At 40.4% G+C, this 17,659-nt stretch overlaps 1 protein-coding gene across 2 annotated transcripts in view; it reads left to right on the plus strand.

The window, feature by feature from the left end:
- LOC117421184 (receptor expression-enhancing protein 1-like) overlaps positions 1-17,659 on the plus strand; it is a 42,467-nt gene that overhangs the window by 4,854 nt on the left and 19,954 nt on the right. For both annotated transcript variants that reach the window (XM_059034166.1, XM_059034171.1), the window contains exons 2-4: positions 12,763-12,835; positions 14,653-14,729; positions 16,988-17,108. In XM_059034166.1, the coding sequence (XP_058890149.1) occupies positions 12,763-12,835; positions 14,653-14,729; positions 16,988-17,108 (271 nt within the window). The remainder of the gene's footprint in view (positions 1-12,762; positions 12,836-14,652; positions 14,730-16,987; positions 17,109-17,659) is intronic.

The raw sequence follows: 17,659 nt of genomic DNA on the forward strand, positions 1-17,659 counted from the left end.
GGCCTTTACTAAAGGCCTCTACGGTAGAACATCCCCATATAGCTCTTAATTTTCTACTTTACTTATTTTCTCTGTATTTTCCTTATACGGTATTTAAACAGTTTCTTACCAAAGCGCTTTTCTTTTTTTCTTGTTCTTCTCTGTCTCTGATTTTTTTGTAGAGTTACAGGCAGGGGCTGGCTTTTCCTTGGTAACGGCTCTGCTCAATGGGCTACTGCAGCAGTCTGCGCTTTGCTCTCAGAAGAAACGTTTTCCTAACTTTTGTGTTAATTTATTTCAGCTTTCTTTCAAAGCGACTGACTTTATTTACATATCTTTCTACCTTAATGGTGGTGTGGTTCAGTCTATTCTGACACCATGTTGTGTTTTGGTCAATACTACTGAGGGAGAACACACACAGGCATTCATGTAAGCAATGTGTTTATTCTGAACTTTACCTGGAACAACTACAGAAAGGTCATCATCATGTTCTGATGTAAGTTAACCCTTTTAATACGTGTACAGATGTGATATGGTGATTGAAGTTCACGCTGGATTTTACCACAGCTGGTTACAATGCACACGAGTAACTTTGCAGACACTGTCTGGCAATCATTTAAATCACTCCAGTTTCAGATACATATATACACCCGTAGCACACTATCAGCAATCCTAGTACAAAACAAGACAGCAGTCATGATTTGTACACAACTTTAACCCTTTTTTATACGAGCTGCCACTTCCGGGGGAGAGAGAGTGTGCATTTCTCTCACTACCCAGAATGCACTTTTAATGCGCGATTAAATTGTAAACAAAATAAATAATCCGATTAACATATTAATCAATCTGATTAATCTGTTAATCGGAACAGCCCAAATCTATCTATCTATCTATCTATCTATCTATCTATCTATCTATCTATCTATCTATCTATCTATCTGTCTATCTATCTATCTATCTATCTATCTATCTATCTATCTATCTATATCTATATCTATATATATATCTATATCTATATCTATATATTTATAAATATATATATATATATATATATATATATAGAGAGAGAGAGAGAGAGAGAGAGAGAGAGAGAGAGAAATTACCCGGGTATCTAATAATAATTTGAGAATTTAAAGAAAATGTCTCTGGGTCTCTGAAAAACAACATTAAAAAGCAAGCTTTACATTAGCGGCAAGTACACCTCAATAATAATAACTGCGGCGACTACTCTCAGGAACTAAATCGGAAAGAAAACAACATAACAACATCCTGTTGGGTTTATGCCAGTGATAACTCTTAATTATCCATTAATAATAATAACTGTGTGGCTTCCAATATGGAATGCTTTTTCTACAGTTATTGCGCAGATATAGTTTCTTACCAAAAAGATCAAATAAGTAGCTTTTATTTCAAAGTAAATAAACAAATAACTACAGCATTGTGAGTGGTGTACCCCAGAAAACAGACTGAAAAACGGAAACATTTTTTATTTTAATGAAGCAGATTTACTAAGAAAAAGCATACGCAGTCCAAAATGCATAGGTGCAAAGTACACAATTAAATCAGTATGAAAAAAAACATTACACACACACTTACGAAACGTGTACCTATTTTGTTTTAGGTTAAATGAAAAATATTTGTGGAGCACATTAAAGTGTGCTAGTGCTTCCTTTGAATGAAATATTTCCTTGGCAGAGTTTGCAATTCCGTTTTCTCCTGCTTGATAATGAAATTCCACACAATGCTTCGCTTGGATGCCATGTTAATTTAAGACTGAAATATTTACATTTATTTATCAATTGGGATTTGGAGGACTGCACCTTTAAGTTTCTATTGCGTTTGCCATAGAGAGACCGGTGAAGAATAAAGTTAGAACAAACCGGATGTGACAAAAAGGGAGACACAGGAAAAGTGAGAGAAAGAGAAAGAGCAGTATAAGATATACTCCTTGCCTATACTTTTGTTTTGTGTAAACTACACTGTGTTCCGATTGTTGGAACTCTTTCATCGACCTGAATCAATACAAGTACAACATTACATTAACAACAACAACAACAACAGCAGAATATGGCCAATAGATGTCACAAAGAATCCTACAGCATGAAGCTCATTTAACATAACTGTATTCAAACTATTATTATTATTATTATTATTATTATTATTATTATTATTATTATTATTATTATTATTATTATTATTATTATTTTGATGTTTCCATTACTGAAAAAGGTTACTAAATGTATGTGTGCTATATAGTAATAACATATGTATTATACACTTAAAACATTAATATATGTGATTGTTTTTTTTTCAATCATTACCCAAAAAAGACAAGGTTCCTGTGCAGACCCCCCCCCCCCTCTCTCTCTCTCTCTCTCTCTCTCTCTCTCTCTTTCTATATATATATATACAGTGCCTTGCGAAAGTATTCGGCCCCCTTGAACTTTGCGACCTTTTGCCACATTTCAGGCTTCAAACATAAAGATATGAAACTGTAATTTTTTGTGAAGAATCAACAACAAGTGGGACACAATCATGAAGTGGAACGAAATTTATTGGATATTTCAAACTTTTTTAACAAATAAAAAACTGAAAAATTGGGCGTGCAAAATTATTCAGCCCCTTTACTTTCAGTGCAGCAAACTCTCTCCAGAAGTTCAGTGAGGATCTCTGAATGATCCAATGTTGACCTAAATGACTAATGATGATAAATAGAATCCACCTGTGTGTAATCAAGTCTCCGTATAAATGCACCTGCACTGTGATAGTCTCAGAGGTCCGTTTAAAGCGCAGAGAGCATCATGAAGAACAAGGAACACACCAGGCAGGTCCGAGATACTGTTGTGGAGAAGTTTAAAGCCGGATTTGGATACAAAAAGATTTCCCAAGCTTTAAACATCCCAAGGGGCACTGCGCAAGCGATAATATTGAAATGGAAGGAGTATCAGACCACTGCAAATCTACCAAGACCTGGCCGTCCCTCTAAACTTTCAGCTCATACAAGGAGAAGACTGATCAGAGATGCAGCCAAGAGGCCCATGATCACTCTGGATGAACTGCAGAGATCTACAGCTGAGGTGGGAGACTCTGTCCATAGGACAACAATCAGTCGTATACTGCACAAATCTGGCCTTTATGGAAGAGTGGCAAGAAGAAAGCCATTTCTTAAAGATATCCATAAAAAGTGTCGTTTACAGTTTGCCACAAGCCACCTGGGAGACACACCAAACATGTGGAAGAAGGTGCTCTGGTCAGATGAAACCAAAATCGAACTTTTTGGCAACAATGCAAAACGTTATGTTTGGCGTAAAAGCAACACAGCTCATCACCCTGAACACACCATCCCCACTGTCAAACATGGTGGTGGCAGCATCATGGTTTGGGCCTGCTTTTCTTCAGCAGGGACAGGGAAGATGGTTAAAATTGATGGGAAGATGGATGGAGCCAAATACAGGACCATTCTGGAAGAAAACCTGATGGAGTCTGCAAAAGACCTGAGACTGGGACGGAGATTTGTCTTCCAACAAGACAATGATCCAAAACATAAAGCAAAATCTACAATGGAATGGTTCACAAATAAACACATCCAGGTGTTAGAATGGCCAAGTCAAAGTCCAGACCTGAATCCAATCGAGAATCTGTGGAAAGAACTGAAAACTGCTGTTCACAAATGCTCTCCATCCAACCTCACTGAGCTCGAGCTGTTTTGCAAGGAGGAATGGGCAAAAATTTCAGTCTCTCGATGTGCAAAACTGATAGAGACATATCCCAAGCGACTTACAGCTGTAATCGCAGCAAAAGGTGGCGCTACAAAGTATTAACTTAAGGGGGCTGAATAATTTTGCACGCCCAATTTTTCAGTTTTTTATTTGTTAAAAAAGTTTGAAATATCCAATAAATTTCGTTCCACTTCATGATTGTGTCCCACTTGTTGTTGATTCTTCACAAAAAATTACAGTTTCATATCTTTATGTTTGAAGCCTGAAATGTGGCAAAAGGTCGCAAAGTTCAAGGGGGCCGAATACTTTCGCAAGGCACTGTATATATATCGAAAACAAAGAATTTTAGGATGCTTTTGTGGATGAGGAAAAAAGTTACAAGAAATTATTTATTTCAGCAATTTTTTTGCAAAACTCCAAAAATGCTAATTTAAAAGCATTCTGAAGACCTTAGGCAGAACGTTATTTATTGTCATAAAGCTGGAGAAGGATACAAGAAGATTTCCAAGCATTTGAGTATCCCAGTTTCAACTATTGTTTCTATTATCAAGAAGTACAAGACTCATGGTACTGTCACAACGCTCCCTCGGTCTGAAAGAAAGAAGGTTCTGTCACCAAGAACAAGTAGAAGAATTGTGAGGAAGGTTAAAGAAAAATAAAATCAAGGTTTTGGAATGGCCTAGTCAAAGTCCTGATCTAAATCCAATTGAGAATCTTTGGTATGAGTTGAAGAAGGCTGTGCACAAGAGAAGTCCTCGGAATTTGAATGAACTGGAACAATTTTGCGTTCAAGAATGGTCAAAAAGCACTAAAGAATCATGCCAAAAGCTCACTGACAAATATCCTAATCATTTAAAAGAGGTTATTATTGATAAAGGTGCCTCAACTCGCTATTAATTTCATTTTCCTTGTCAGGGTATGAATACTTTTGAATTAGCATTTTTGCAGTTTTGCAAAAAAATTTGCTGAAATAAATAATTGTAAACATCTGTTTCTTGTAACTTTTTTCCCTCATCTACAAAAGCAAAACGTTTGCTACAAAAGATTTTTCACATAATTATTTGTTTTTCGAGAAATTTCTAGAAATTATAAATTTCCATTGGGGTATGTAAACTTTTAACTACAACTCTGTGTGTATATATGTATAAACACACACACACACACACACACACACACACACAGATATTTCCTGTTTTTTTTTCTTGTATCGAGAAAATAGCTATGTTCCTTATATTCATATATATATTTTGATTGAGTATTTTGAGAGCTATTTGGAATAGCTGGTATACAGGACTGAAAACAGATGGATTCTTCTAATTCTGTTGATTTCCCACTACACATATCTATTGCTATGGTTAAGAGGAAGAAATCCAGGTATACTGCTACTGTCAGGTTTGTAATGCTAACAGTAATTACATACAGCATTTACCTATTCAGTGACATAACATAATCAGCAGGGTCCTGGCAGTCAGTCATGCGACCCTGTCAAAGGAATATGTTTGCAATCATTTCCACACTATAAATAAAAAGAAAAAAACACACCATTGACCTTTTAACTACATACTATGAGGCATGTGGTAAGTAGTTTCAAATAGCTGAAAGCAATATTGTCATTACTTCTTCATTTGTTAACATATGCAGTACTAGAGCATGGAAATCAAAAGCAGTCTTTCTTGCAGCACAGAGACTGCTTTTAAAAATAGCTATCAGGTGGAGAGGTTGATATATAACCGGGGTCATTGGTTTCTGTGTAGAGGCAGCTGTGGAATCAAGACTGCAAGTTATAATAAACTCACTGGCTTTCATTCAAGTTTGCTGCAATACATGTATTGCGACTTTTCCTGGCAGGAGAGTAAACACACGGCACAGTTTAGCAGGACCAGCTTCCTCTTAATGTCAGCCTGTACTGTAAACAGCTAGTCCAATTACCCTGAAGCGCTCGTCCCTCGTGTTCCACAAACAAAGTGAAGTAAATGTACAGCCTGGACTTTTAATTCACTGATGAAGTCAATTGGAACTAATTAAGCAATAATTATTTGTTGAAGAATATGCACCAATCCCAATGTGCTAGTCCCCTCTATATATGTGTTGTCCCTTACATCCCTTATGCACATACCCATGTGCATATCCCGCCAGATCTTGTGAAGTGCTTATTAAATTGTTAAGAAACCTGGTATGGACATTCATGATCACAAGAATAGTAAATGGACAAATCAGTTGTAAAGGTGAGGGAAGGACAGCTTTTCTTCTTTTGAAGTCAGCACATTAATGTATGTGCTCTGCTGGAGTGGTAGGAGTATGTTACTTACATACCTTGTTATTAAATGAACTGTCAACCTAAAAGCTCACAGACAGTGCATCCTAAAAGCTGCAGGATCCCTGCATGGAGCAGATACAAAGGCTTTAGAACTTATTTCCCACAGCCACATATGGGCAGATCCTGCTCTATGACCACCCCCAATCCTCTGGACAATGTCATTGAATGTCATCATATTACAGGGGCATAATACAGGTCATAAATTAACGTCATAATCGTCTTTATGCATGCACCTATCCAAAGAGGCCTTGGCATCTCCAGTGTGGGTATGAGGAGAAGTTATAGTATACCAACACAGATCTGTTAGACATCTCTTTAGGGATTATGTTTATCCTGTAAAGGGGTTCTTGGGCCTAAGTGGCTAAAGTGTGAGCTCGTTGGTCCTGGTCTTTTCTTTTGATACATGTATTTTCCCTTTTAAATCTTCCAATTAGCTTATTTGTATATAAAATGACTGTTAAAAGCATTTTTTAAAAGTTTGATGGTATTCATTTGATTGTACTTTCCCCCTGACTGCTTATTCTTTTCTTCCAGTCGGAGCAGTCTTTATTTAGATTTTCAAGACAGCCAGCCCCTAATCTAATAATATGTTTGGATAATCAGTTTAGCTGTAATAATATGTCGTTTGAAGCTGCCTGGCTAGCTCGAGATGTTTGAAACGTTGCTTTCCTAAATGTTTTTTCCGATCAACATCATAATATGTCAGATTGTTTAAAATGATATTCAGTAGTCGAGTAGTAATAAGCTATGAGCCGATAGTTAATGTCTATCTAGAATATTCAGAGCTTAGTAAATGTATTTGTTCTGAGTAGATTCTGTGTGAAATTTCTGAATCGGTGTGGCCGACCTGTTGTGAAAAGAATAAGGGTAAGTATAAGAGTAAGAATGAAGATGGAGAGATCTTAATGGTCTTAATTTGCAGGTTGGCCCACATCGCAAGAACTAATTTACCTAGAAACCTGATGTTCGAGATTTGCAGGTTTCAGTTTGACCTTGAACTGTTTCTCAAGGTGTCACAGCTTTTTTAAAACCTGGCTGTTTGACATGCAGTTGCCCTTTACATCTCATTTACAGGATAAACTGCAGTATTAATAAATACGCATCACAATTGAGGATGATTAAGAAGATATACGATTTCTATAAACGTTGGTAATGTAAAGAAGGCTGACTGGTCTACATATGAAGCCTTTTAATAGGATCCGTTGAGCGTGCATGTACAAAAGATATGCTAATTTTACCCCAAAATTATTCTATTCAACTGATCAACATTCTGCCACTGTTGGGATAATTAAAGCAGGTCCCTTTGTGTACCAAGGCTATGGAAATGAAACATCTAACATGTGCATGCACCTTTCTGTCATATACACTATACTGCTGAGTTTATACACACTACCCTCCAGCCAGTCTTAGTACAATATAGAAAGATGTCTTATCATCGTTTCACAGGATACGTGGGTCTGCCTGGCTTTTGTGATAAGCAGCGATGTTACTAATACACTGGGAACCTCTCGCCAAAACAAGTGCCTGCCATGTACAAAAACGGCTTTTGCAAAACAAACACAAGGAGCCACTCTCGAAATACAGAAATGATATACAGTAGATGCAAAGGACACTCCATTTCTTTTTTATATATTTGTATGTACGTAATAATAAGAAATGGATTGCTAAGCATTCCTCATGATACCTTTATTGCATCACTTTTTAAATAACATGGTTTTATCGAGCATGAATATATGGAATGCCAGTTCATACTTCCACAATGAAAGACATTAAAGGGTGGATTCAGTCATAAAGTATAGCTGTCATACTGTTCTATGAAAGAGGCATCATAACAACTGGTTTCTATTTTTGCCTTGGAACTGTAATAAATCTAGACAGGTAACATACAAACAATTTCATAGCAGTCCACCTCTGTGGTATTTGTTCAGATATGTGCCTGCAAAACAGGAATGGTCCCTCATGTGACCAAGTCTGCCAGCTGGCTCTTTAGTATGGGAAGCAGGGCAAAGGCATTTGAAAGTGTCACTGTATTGAGAGTTGGCTTTATTAGAGACGGGATTTTTTTTTCACTCTATAGATCTAGAATTACAGATCTATTTTCATAAGAACTGGCTTCTATTTTTACCTTGTAACTGGCAGAAATCACCCTTGTTTACCACAGCAAAAGCATAGCGGACTGTAATAAAGAACAGGGAAAGCATTGTAATGCACAGAGAGGTATGGTCAAGTATATTAATAAATGCATAGTATGAACATGTGAAAAGCATGGGAAAACTGCAAAATACAATGCAAATGTATTGTAGTAATGTAGACAGGTAACAGCTGCACATGCGCACATAGTTGTAGCAAGTGCATGGCTTACAGGTAGCAGTTTAGATTACAAGGCATACACAACCATGTAATGACTTGGTAGTAACTTGGTAACTACTAATGGTTTCTGCTCTTACATGTTAAATAATTGTGTAATAACTGTGATTGCATGGAAATGGCTCGTCACAAAGTGTTCACAAAGCCATGTCTACGTAATTAAACAGCAGTTACCATGTAAGACCATTGACAATGCTCTATTAGCACAGTGTAATTACATGGGTATTCATCCTACAGACTTGGAGATAGATCCTTCTGAACCACTGTGATTAGGAGTGGCAGGGGAGTCTGCAAAAGAGATAAACAGTAAACAAAGAGAGAAAATAGAAAAGGAAACAGCTAAATTACCAGCCATATTGAAAATACTGTACATAATAACTTGGGTTCCTGTGTTCACCAGCCTGTTTGATCGCACTTTCAATGTCAGGTTTAGAGATGTTTTGACCGCCGATCAGGAGTGTATCAAAGCTGTTGTTTTGTGAAGCAGCAGAGGAGGTTGTGAAGCTGGAATGTCGACACATTTCGTTAAGTGCTGTTGGGTGCTATGTGAGAAATCGGGTGCCCTATATGGTCCATGATGCCATAAGAATAGAAATGGTATATTGTCATTTGAAAGGAACAACAACATCATTGACATGTATAGTACCTATCATAACAGCTCATTTACAACATGTACAATGCCAGGTATAACACGTTTTGTATTGAATTGTCCTGGTCTAAACTACTACTACTATTATTATTATTATTATTATTATTATTATTTATTTGTTAGCAAATGCCCTTATCCAGGGCGACTTACAGTCGTAAACAAAAATACATTTCAAGAATCACAGTACAAGTATTAATACAATTAAGAGCAAGATAAAATACAATGACTTCGGTTCTAGCAAGTATAAGTATGACAAAATACAATTCAATAACGGAGCAGATAGTTACATCAGGATATAATTAAATACAAAATACTACAGATTAAATAACACTTCTGACAGATTACAGTACTCTAAAGTACAGGATTAAATGCAGTAAAATAGGGAGCAGATAAGAGCAAGTAAAGCACATTAAGAAAGAGTGATAAGTGTCCAGAGGGAAAAGAGGAGGTCTGCAGGTGCTGTCTGAAGAGGTGAGTCTTGAGGAGGCACCGGAAGGTGGTCAGGGACTGGGCAGTCCTGACATCTGTAGGAAGGTCATTCCACCACTGTGGGGCGAGGGTGGAGAAGGAGCGGGCTCTGGAGGCAGGGGAGCGTAGAGGAGGTAGAGCCAGTCTTCTAGTGCAGGCGGAGTGGAGAGGTCGAGTGGGGGTGTAGGGAGAGATGAGGGTCTGGAGGTAGCTGGGTGCAGTCTGGTCAAGGCATCTGTAGGCAAATACAAGAGTCTTGAACTGGATGCGAGCGGTGATCGGGAGCCAGTGGGGTGAGCGGAGCAGTGGAGTTGCGTGGGAGAAGCAAGGCAGAGAGAACACCAGGGAGGACAGGTGGCAGACGCAGGGAGGCCAGCCAGGAGGGAGTTGCAGTAGTCTAGGCGGGAGAGTCCCAGGGCCTGGACCAGGAGCTGGGTTGCGTAGTTGGTGAGGAAGGGTCGGATTCTTCGTATGTTGCTCAGGAAGAATCAGCAAGTGCGTGCCAGAGTGGAGATGTGCTGGGAAGGTGTGGAGGTTGCTCCACGCCAGGTTACCTGGTAAGTGCGGTTGCAGAGGTAGGAGGAGAACCAGGCCAGAGCAGTGCCAGAGATTCCCAGGTCAGCGAGAGAGGATAGTAGAATAGAGTGATCGACAGTGTCAAAGGCAGCAGAGAGGTCGAGGAGAATTAGGACAGAAGAGAGAGAGGCAGCTCGGGCAGAGTTTAGTGAGTTAGTGACAGACAGGAGGGCGGTGTCAGTGGAGTGAGCAGAGTGGAAGCCAGATTGGAGAGGGTCGAGCAGAGAGTGGTTGGACAGGAAAGCAGAGAGCTGGCGGTGTACAGCCCGCTCGAGGGTTTTGGAGTAGAAGGGAAGGAGGGAGACAGGACGGTAGCTCTGGAGGGATGTGGGGTCGAGGGTAGGTTTTTTGAGGAGGGGAGTGATGGAGGCTTGTTTGAAGGCAGAGGCAAAGAGACCAGAAAGGAGAGAGGTGTTGAGAAGGGAGGAGATGAAGGGAAGTAGAGCAGGAGCAGCAGCTTGAAATATGTGAGTGGGGAGGGGGTCCAGGGCACACGTGGTGGGTTTGTGACCCTGGAGCAGGGAGAAGAGGTCAAAGTCTGAGAGGGGAGAGAAGGTGGAGAAGGAGGGTGAGTTAGTAGGGGATGCAGTATAGATTGGAAATAAGAACATTTAACAGAGGAGAGAGTAGAGGAGAAGGAGGAGAGGAGAGTGCGGTAGAGGTCTAGGGCAGCAGGGAGTTTTGTTCTCTTCCATTTCTTTTCAGCAGATCGCAGTGTGGTTCTTGCTGAGCGGAGCACAAAGGAGAGCCAGGGTTGGGGAGGGGAGGGCCGAGCAGGTCGGGAGGTGAGGGGACAGAGGGAGTTGAGGGAGGAGGTGAGAGAGGAGAAGAGGGTGGAGGTAGCAGTCTACAGAGAGTTGGGCGAAGGAGTCGATAGGAGGGAGGTGAGAAAGAGCGGTGGAGGCAAGGACAGAGGGGAGAGAGAGCGGAGGTTACGGCGAGAGGTGACAGTGGGGGTAGGAGGAGCAGGGAGAGAGGGGAGAGACAGAGAAAAAGAGATGAAATAGTGATCAGAGAGGTCCGGGGGGTGACAGAGAGGGTGGAGGGGCAGCAGGCCCTGGAGAAGGTGAGGTCCAGTTGACGGCCAGCTTTGTGGGTAGGGGGGGGTGGAGAGAGACAGAAGTCGAAGGAGTGAAGTAGAGGGAGGAATCCAGCAGAGTGGCTGGGGTTGGAGAGATGGATATTGAAATCACCGAATAGGACAGTTGGGGTAGACAGTGAGGGAAGGGAGGAGAGTAGATAGTCGAGTTCATTGAGAAAGTGAGCGAGAGGTCCAGGGGGACGGTACAGTACAATTCGCAGGAGTTGACAGGGCGAGGTTAGTGACAGCATGAAATTCAAAGGTGTTAACAGAGAGTGAGGAGAGGTCGGAGGGGACAGAAAAGAGTAAGGAGGGAAAGAGGAGAAGACCAGTCCCACCTCCCCGTCCAGTGAGACGTGGGGTATGGGACAGGACGGAGAGAGAGGACAGGACGGCAGGAGTTACAGTGTTATCAGGGGACAGCCAGGTTTCAGTGAGATCAAGGAAATCGAGAGAGAGGTGGGAGGCAAAGGCAGAGATGAAATCAGCTTTGTTAGCAGAAGAGTGACAGTTCCAGAGTGCACCAGAGGGAGTGCGAGGGGGGAGAGGGTGAGAGGAGGGGAGAGGCAGAGGGATGAGGTTAGAGGGGTTGGAGGAGCAGTGGTGGAGAGAGGGCAGAGGACAAGACTGAGAGGACAGAATAACAGGGATGTGAGAGACAGTCATAGCAGGACAAGTGACACAAATAGGCACAGTGGGAGCGGGAGTGGGGGGGGGGGGGGGGGGGGAGGAGGGTACAGACCTGACTAGTAGATGGCGTCTTCCAGAGCGCTGCTAGGTTCGGATCTATTCCAACAGCGTCTCGGCGCAGGCCTCCCCGCACTGGACTCCCCTCGCTGGACTCCCACAGCTAGACTCCCGGCTCTTTTGTTGTGAGGCTCTTCAGTTGGCTGGCGCTTCGGGATTATTTTAGTTCCTATTTGGGTTTATATTTGGGTTTGGGCGTTGAATGAAAAGCACGCAATATAGTTAACATGCATTATAAATAAACTCCCACTGAAATTCAGATGTTGGATCTCACTGGGTAGCTCCTAGTGTTGGCTGATACCAAAAATGTACAGCATGATAAGGATACCTTTTTTTGTGTGTGTGTGAAGTGTTTGGGATCCTTGTGATGAAAGGCGCTACATAGTTATGCCAAAAATTTAGCATCACTATAGAATTAACTCATTTTGCTTCATAAAGTTGAATGAAAATGTCTGAATAATGTTACGTTAACATATTGCATTACGTGCCGCTTTGTAGTTTTCCATATATAATGAAAAACTGACAAAAATCTAAAAATGTAAAATCTAACATGAAATACTGTATTACTTTTCTGGCTTCTGGTAGACTTTTGCAATATCATTTTGTAGTTTCTTTGATTACAATATATTAAATTAAAGGTCTAAATTATGTTCATAACTATTAAAAATCTAGTTGCCTTTCAAAAATCACATTGGAAATTTTCCCATAGCAACACATCAGCAAGCCATTTCAAATCTACCCCTAAGCTTATTGCTGTGCATGCAGGCACCGTGGTGAATTGTATTTGAATTGGTAATCTCTGACTAGATCCTAGATTGTTACAGCACATTTTAAAGCTTCTGTTTTCTTTTCTTTTCAGGCTTATTTTTGGCACACTTTACCCTGCCTACTCCTCCTACAAAGCTGTCAAATCGAAGGACGTTAAGGACTATGTAAGTATTGACTCTCTGTCCCGAACACTGCAAGGCAAACGTGAAACTGAAGCGGTTTTGCATTGCGATTGTGGTTCATCCAAATGGAACAGACCCTGAGGACATATTTTAACAATCTTCGTCCTAAATAAATTGTGCAGTAAGAACAGCCTTGTGTGTGTATATATATATATATATATATATATATATATATATATATATATATATATACACACACATATATATAACAAATCAATTAAAAATAAAAACCTGAAAAGTCTTCATTAGATAAGTATTCATCACCTTTGCTATGACACTCCTAAATAAGCTCAGGTGCAACCAATTGCCTTCAGAATTCACACAATGAGTTAAATTGAGTCCATCTGTGTGCAATAAAAGTGGTTCACATGATTTCAGATTAAATACACCTGTCTGTGTATGGTCCCACAGTTGGGTAGTGCATTCAAAGCAAAGATACTACCATGAAGACCAAGGAGCTTTCAAAACAACTCAGGGATAAAGTTGTGGAAATGCACAGATCAGGGGAGGGGTATAAAAAGATTTCAAAGGCATTGAATATCCCTTGGAGCGATCATTAAAAATCATTAAAAAGTGTAAGGTATACGGCACCACCCAGAATCTGCTTAGAGCAGGCCGTCCTCCCAAACTGAGCAGCCGGGTAAGAAGGGCATTGGTCAGAGAAGCCAGCAAGAGGCCAATGACAACTCAGAAAGACCTACAGCGTTCCATGGCTGAGATGGAAGAAACTGTCCATGTGTCAACAATAGCTCAGGTACTCCAGAAATCTGGCCTGTATGGAAGAGTGGCAAGAAGGAAGCCATTTCTGAAAAAAGCCCATGTAAAATCCTGCTTGGAATTTGCAAAAAGGCATGTGGGAGACTCTGAAAAGATGTGGCGATTTTGTGGGATGATGAAATAAAAATTGAACTATTTGGCCTAAATGCAAAGCGTTATGTCTGGCGCAAACCCAACACAGCACATCACCCAGGTAACACCACCCCTACTGTGAAGCATGGTGGTGGCAGCATCATGCTATGGGGATGCTTTTCATCGGCAGGGACTGGGAAGCTTGTCAGGGTAGAGGGCCAAACCGACACTGGAGTGGCTTAAAAACAAGAAAGTGAATGTCCTAGAGTGGCCCAGTCAAAGCCCGGACTTGAATCCGATTGAGAATCTCTGGTAAGACTTGAAGATGTCCACCAACGATCCCCATCCAACTTGACAGAGCTTGAACAATTTTGCCAAGAAGAATGGGCGAATATTGCACGATCCAGATGTGCAAACCTGGTAGAGACTTACCCCAAAAGACTCACAGCTGTAATTGCAGCCAAAGGTGGTTCTACCAAGTATTGACTCAGGGGGGTGAATACTTATCTAACCAAGACATTTCCATTTTTTTTTTATTTTTCATTAACTGTTGTTTCACAGTAAAAATTCTCTTGCCTCTTCAGTGTTGAGTAGGCCCTGCATTGCATGGCTGTTGTTTATTTCTAGGTTGGTAACTATGAGGTGCGTTCTTACTAGCTAATGACAATCTGGAGTAAATAGCTTTGAGAATCCAGCCCTCGCTAGTTCACCAGCAGTATGGCTAGTACCATAATACCAATCAGCAGGAAGCTTTTTAGATACAAGTTTAAATGAATGAAGACAGATGCTGTTTATAGCATCAACAGTGTTAGCTCTGCCAATGATGTATAATGACTCAAGTCCCCAAATTCTAGTTGGTAAGTGGCTCATAATGTACTTGCACTGGCCTCTTCAATTTATAGTGGTTGGTTAGTTCAGTTTTTTAAGCCACTTTCTTTTCCTCTATGCAGGTCAAATGGATGATGTACTGGATTATATTTGCACTTTTCACAACAGCAGAAACCATCACAGATATCTTTCTTTGCTGGTGAGTACAAGGACGTTTAAATGAACCTGCTAATGTTCTTGGGGGAACCAGCAACACTGTAGTCATTAAAGTGTACCATGGCAAATTTGAGAGGTGGTTTTACACAGTGGTTAAAGTGGGGCTATATGTGCCAGTATGCATACAGGTAAGAAAACAATGGATGGTATGACACACCGGCAAAGGGAAAATATCATAAAGGAAAAAAAAGAATATCAATGTTATACTGCTGCAAAACACCCTACCGCACCTCTTTCGTTTCACACAAAAATACGGCTTTAGTGTCTCTACAGTTATATAGCACGAGTATGTTTCACCTCAGGTCACAACCCTTATTCTCCAGAAGCACTTCTCCTCTACCCACAAATGTTACGCATCACTGGATCATTAATGGTCTTCCTCTTTTTGGAAATCGTATCAGTCAAATTCTACTCATGCGCTTCGTGTTGAATTGTGTCTGTTTTGTTTTTGTTTAATAGTTTTATGTCGTCCAAGTGAAAAGAGCATCACAAACTAATATAAGTTCACTTTTCGGCTCGCCAAAGCAATCTTAGAGTAGTAAGACTGTGCAAAATCAATCACCGAGAGACGAATCCAACAGTTTGGACATCACAAAAACATCAGACGCCCCAAAAAGAAATCAAAACAAAAACAAAACACATTTCAACAGCAGTCAGAAAGAAAAAATATTTTAAACATTTCATTTATATAGACCTTTTATGACGCATAATCTAATCTAAACTAGTTCATGTTTTTGTTGTGTAACAATAACTTAAAAACAAGTAATTTAAAAAAAACGAAATAATATAAAAAATATTGCAGATGATATTTATAAAACAAAACATTATCTGTAATCCTGAATGTGGTAAAATCATCCCCCCCCCCCCCCCCCCCCCAGCACATCTTTTTCTGTGCATAGTGGCACCTTTTTCAAAGCACTTCAAACACTGGTTTTACAGTTGTCCTATGCCATGTTTATATTATGCATTGCCCATCGTTACCATGCTTTCATTATGCTTTACAAGTCTGCACTGCCCTTACCATTGCAAACTGTTTTAAGGCACAGTTAAACATTACAGATGTATAGCCAGTGTACCGTACACAGCATTTGCTTTATTATTGCACAGTTATTTAATTGTACAGCAGTGTACACTTATACTTAAACAGTTTGCAATGATTCTGAGCAGTTGCAGTTACTGAAATATTGTACTGTGCATAAGGTGCTTTGACCTGAGAAGTTGCTCTTTTATTCTAGTTGCCAGCCACAGACACATGTGACATGATATGGTCTTGACACTCCAAGTGTCTTAATGTTAATGAACACCAGAGCCATCAAGTGACCGCTCTGTCTTGACAGCAACACAAATAGAAACTTGATCCACTGTCACTCGATTGTGCAAGCGTTTTCTAGAATAAAGGCATTCTGGATGATCTAGCCCATGTTATACGGCACAGTATGTCTATGGTAAGGAGAAGATGGTCTCTCTTCATGTTGTGTGGCTATGCTGCAGGACTGTAGCATGTATCTCTTGTTTCATTGTATTCACATTTGTAAATTGCTGTCACACTGGAACCTCACAGGCTTCAGCTGCCCACGGCTAGCCACCAAAATCAGAAGAGTGTTTCAGTGCTTTTAAATAAACCTGGGCAACCTGGGAAACTCGTGCTTTGCGTCAAAGGTCACTTGAGGGATTGTGGGCTCATCTTGTGTTTTGTTTTAAATGCTGTAGCATTGCATGTAGGACAAAGCAGTCCAAGCAAAGGAAGCTGAAATTGAAAGAACGTTCATTTTGAAAGAACGTTCATTGCTTGTTTCATTATGGCACTACCTACGATTTTAGACAGCCTTCTCAAGACCCAATTGAAGGACCCCTCCAAAGAAAGGTAGATGGAAAGTGAAAAGTAAAGCAATAATACATGGCATGTAGGAAAAATCGCCTTTTTTGTTTTTGGCTAACATCGCTTAATCAAGTTCCACATGTTTCCTAATGACCATAAACAAAGAGCTTAAACACCTGTTGGCTACCTGATGCACTTCCTTTGTAGGCAGTATGGCCAAAGATATCTATATAGGATATATTTGGTTTGGCTACATCGAGTATGAGGCACAAAACCTGACCAGATAGCCACGCTCAGCTGCTTTGGCAAGCCATGGAAACACTCTGCTTTGTTGCCATGGGCAGCCGTAGCTGGGAGCGCGGCTGACATTCCAAGGTTACCAGGTGCAATAAGTTAATATACCAATTTCCTTTCCTGTGCAGGGTTCCGTTTTATTATGAACTCAAAATTGCCTTTGTCGTGTGGCTGCTGTCCCCCTACACAAAGGGATCCAGTGTTCTCTATAGGAAGTTTGTACATCCAACGCTGACCTCGAAAGAAAAGGTAAGAGGTTTATTATAAACTGTTTTAGTAGAAGGGGCTAAGAATTCTTGCAAATGAATTGGCATGGATTGATCCTGACACATCCAATGTATTTTTCTGTAGTAATATATTCGTTAAATGCCAACCACCCTTCTTCTTGGCAGTTATATGGTAGTACAAGTGGGGGGCAGACAAATGTTCCCCAGCTTACAAACTCCCTATACCATAAATACCTATCAAATCCCATCAAACCCTATGAAAGAGAATGCAGTGGAGCAGGTTTAAATCCGTCGGATCAGAGTGGGGGGCTGTTATAATGAAGCAATAGAACCTGATGAGACCTGATGTGTTTCTCTTTTCAATATTTCTCTTTCCTTAGGGTTTGTACTTAATCGCTGTAAATTAGAAAGCAGATCTAATGGGATAGTGACAACAGGCAAATCAAAAGTTCCCAGTCAATGTGTGTTCGAGTTCCCAACCATTGCAGGTCACAAGGAAGCTGGCAAAAAAAAAAAAAAAAAAGACTATTCATGGAAAGTAATGACACGGCAATATTATTTTCTGTTGCCTCT

This window comes from Acipenser ruthenus, chromosome 1 (genome assembly GCF_902713425.1).
Source record: "Acipenser ruthenus chromosome 1, fAciRut3.2 maternal haplotype, whole genome shotgun sequence".
Taxonomy (NCBI): domain Eukaryota; kingdom Metazoa; phylum Chordata; class Actinopteri; order Acipenseriformes; family Acipenseridae; genus Acipenser; species Acipenser ruthenus.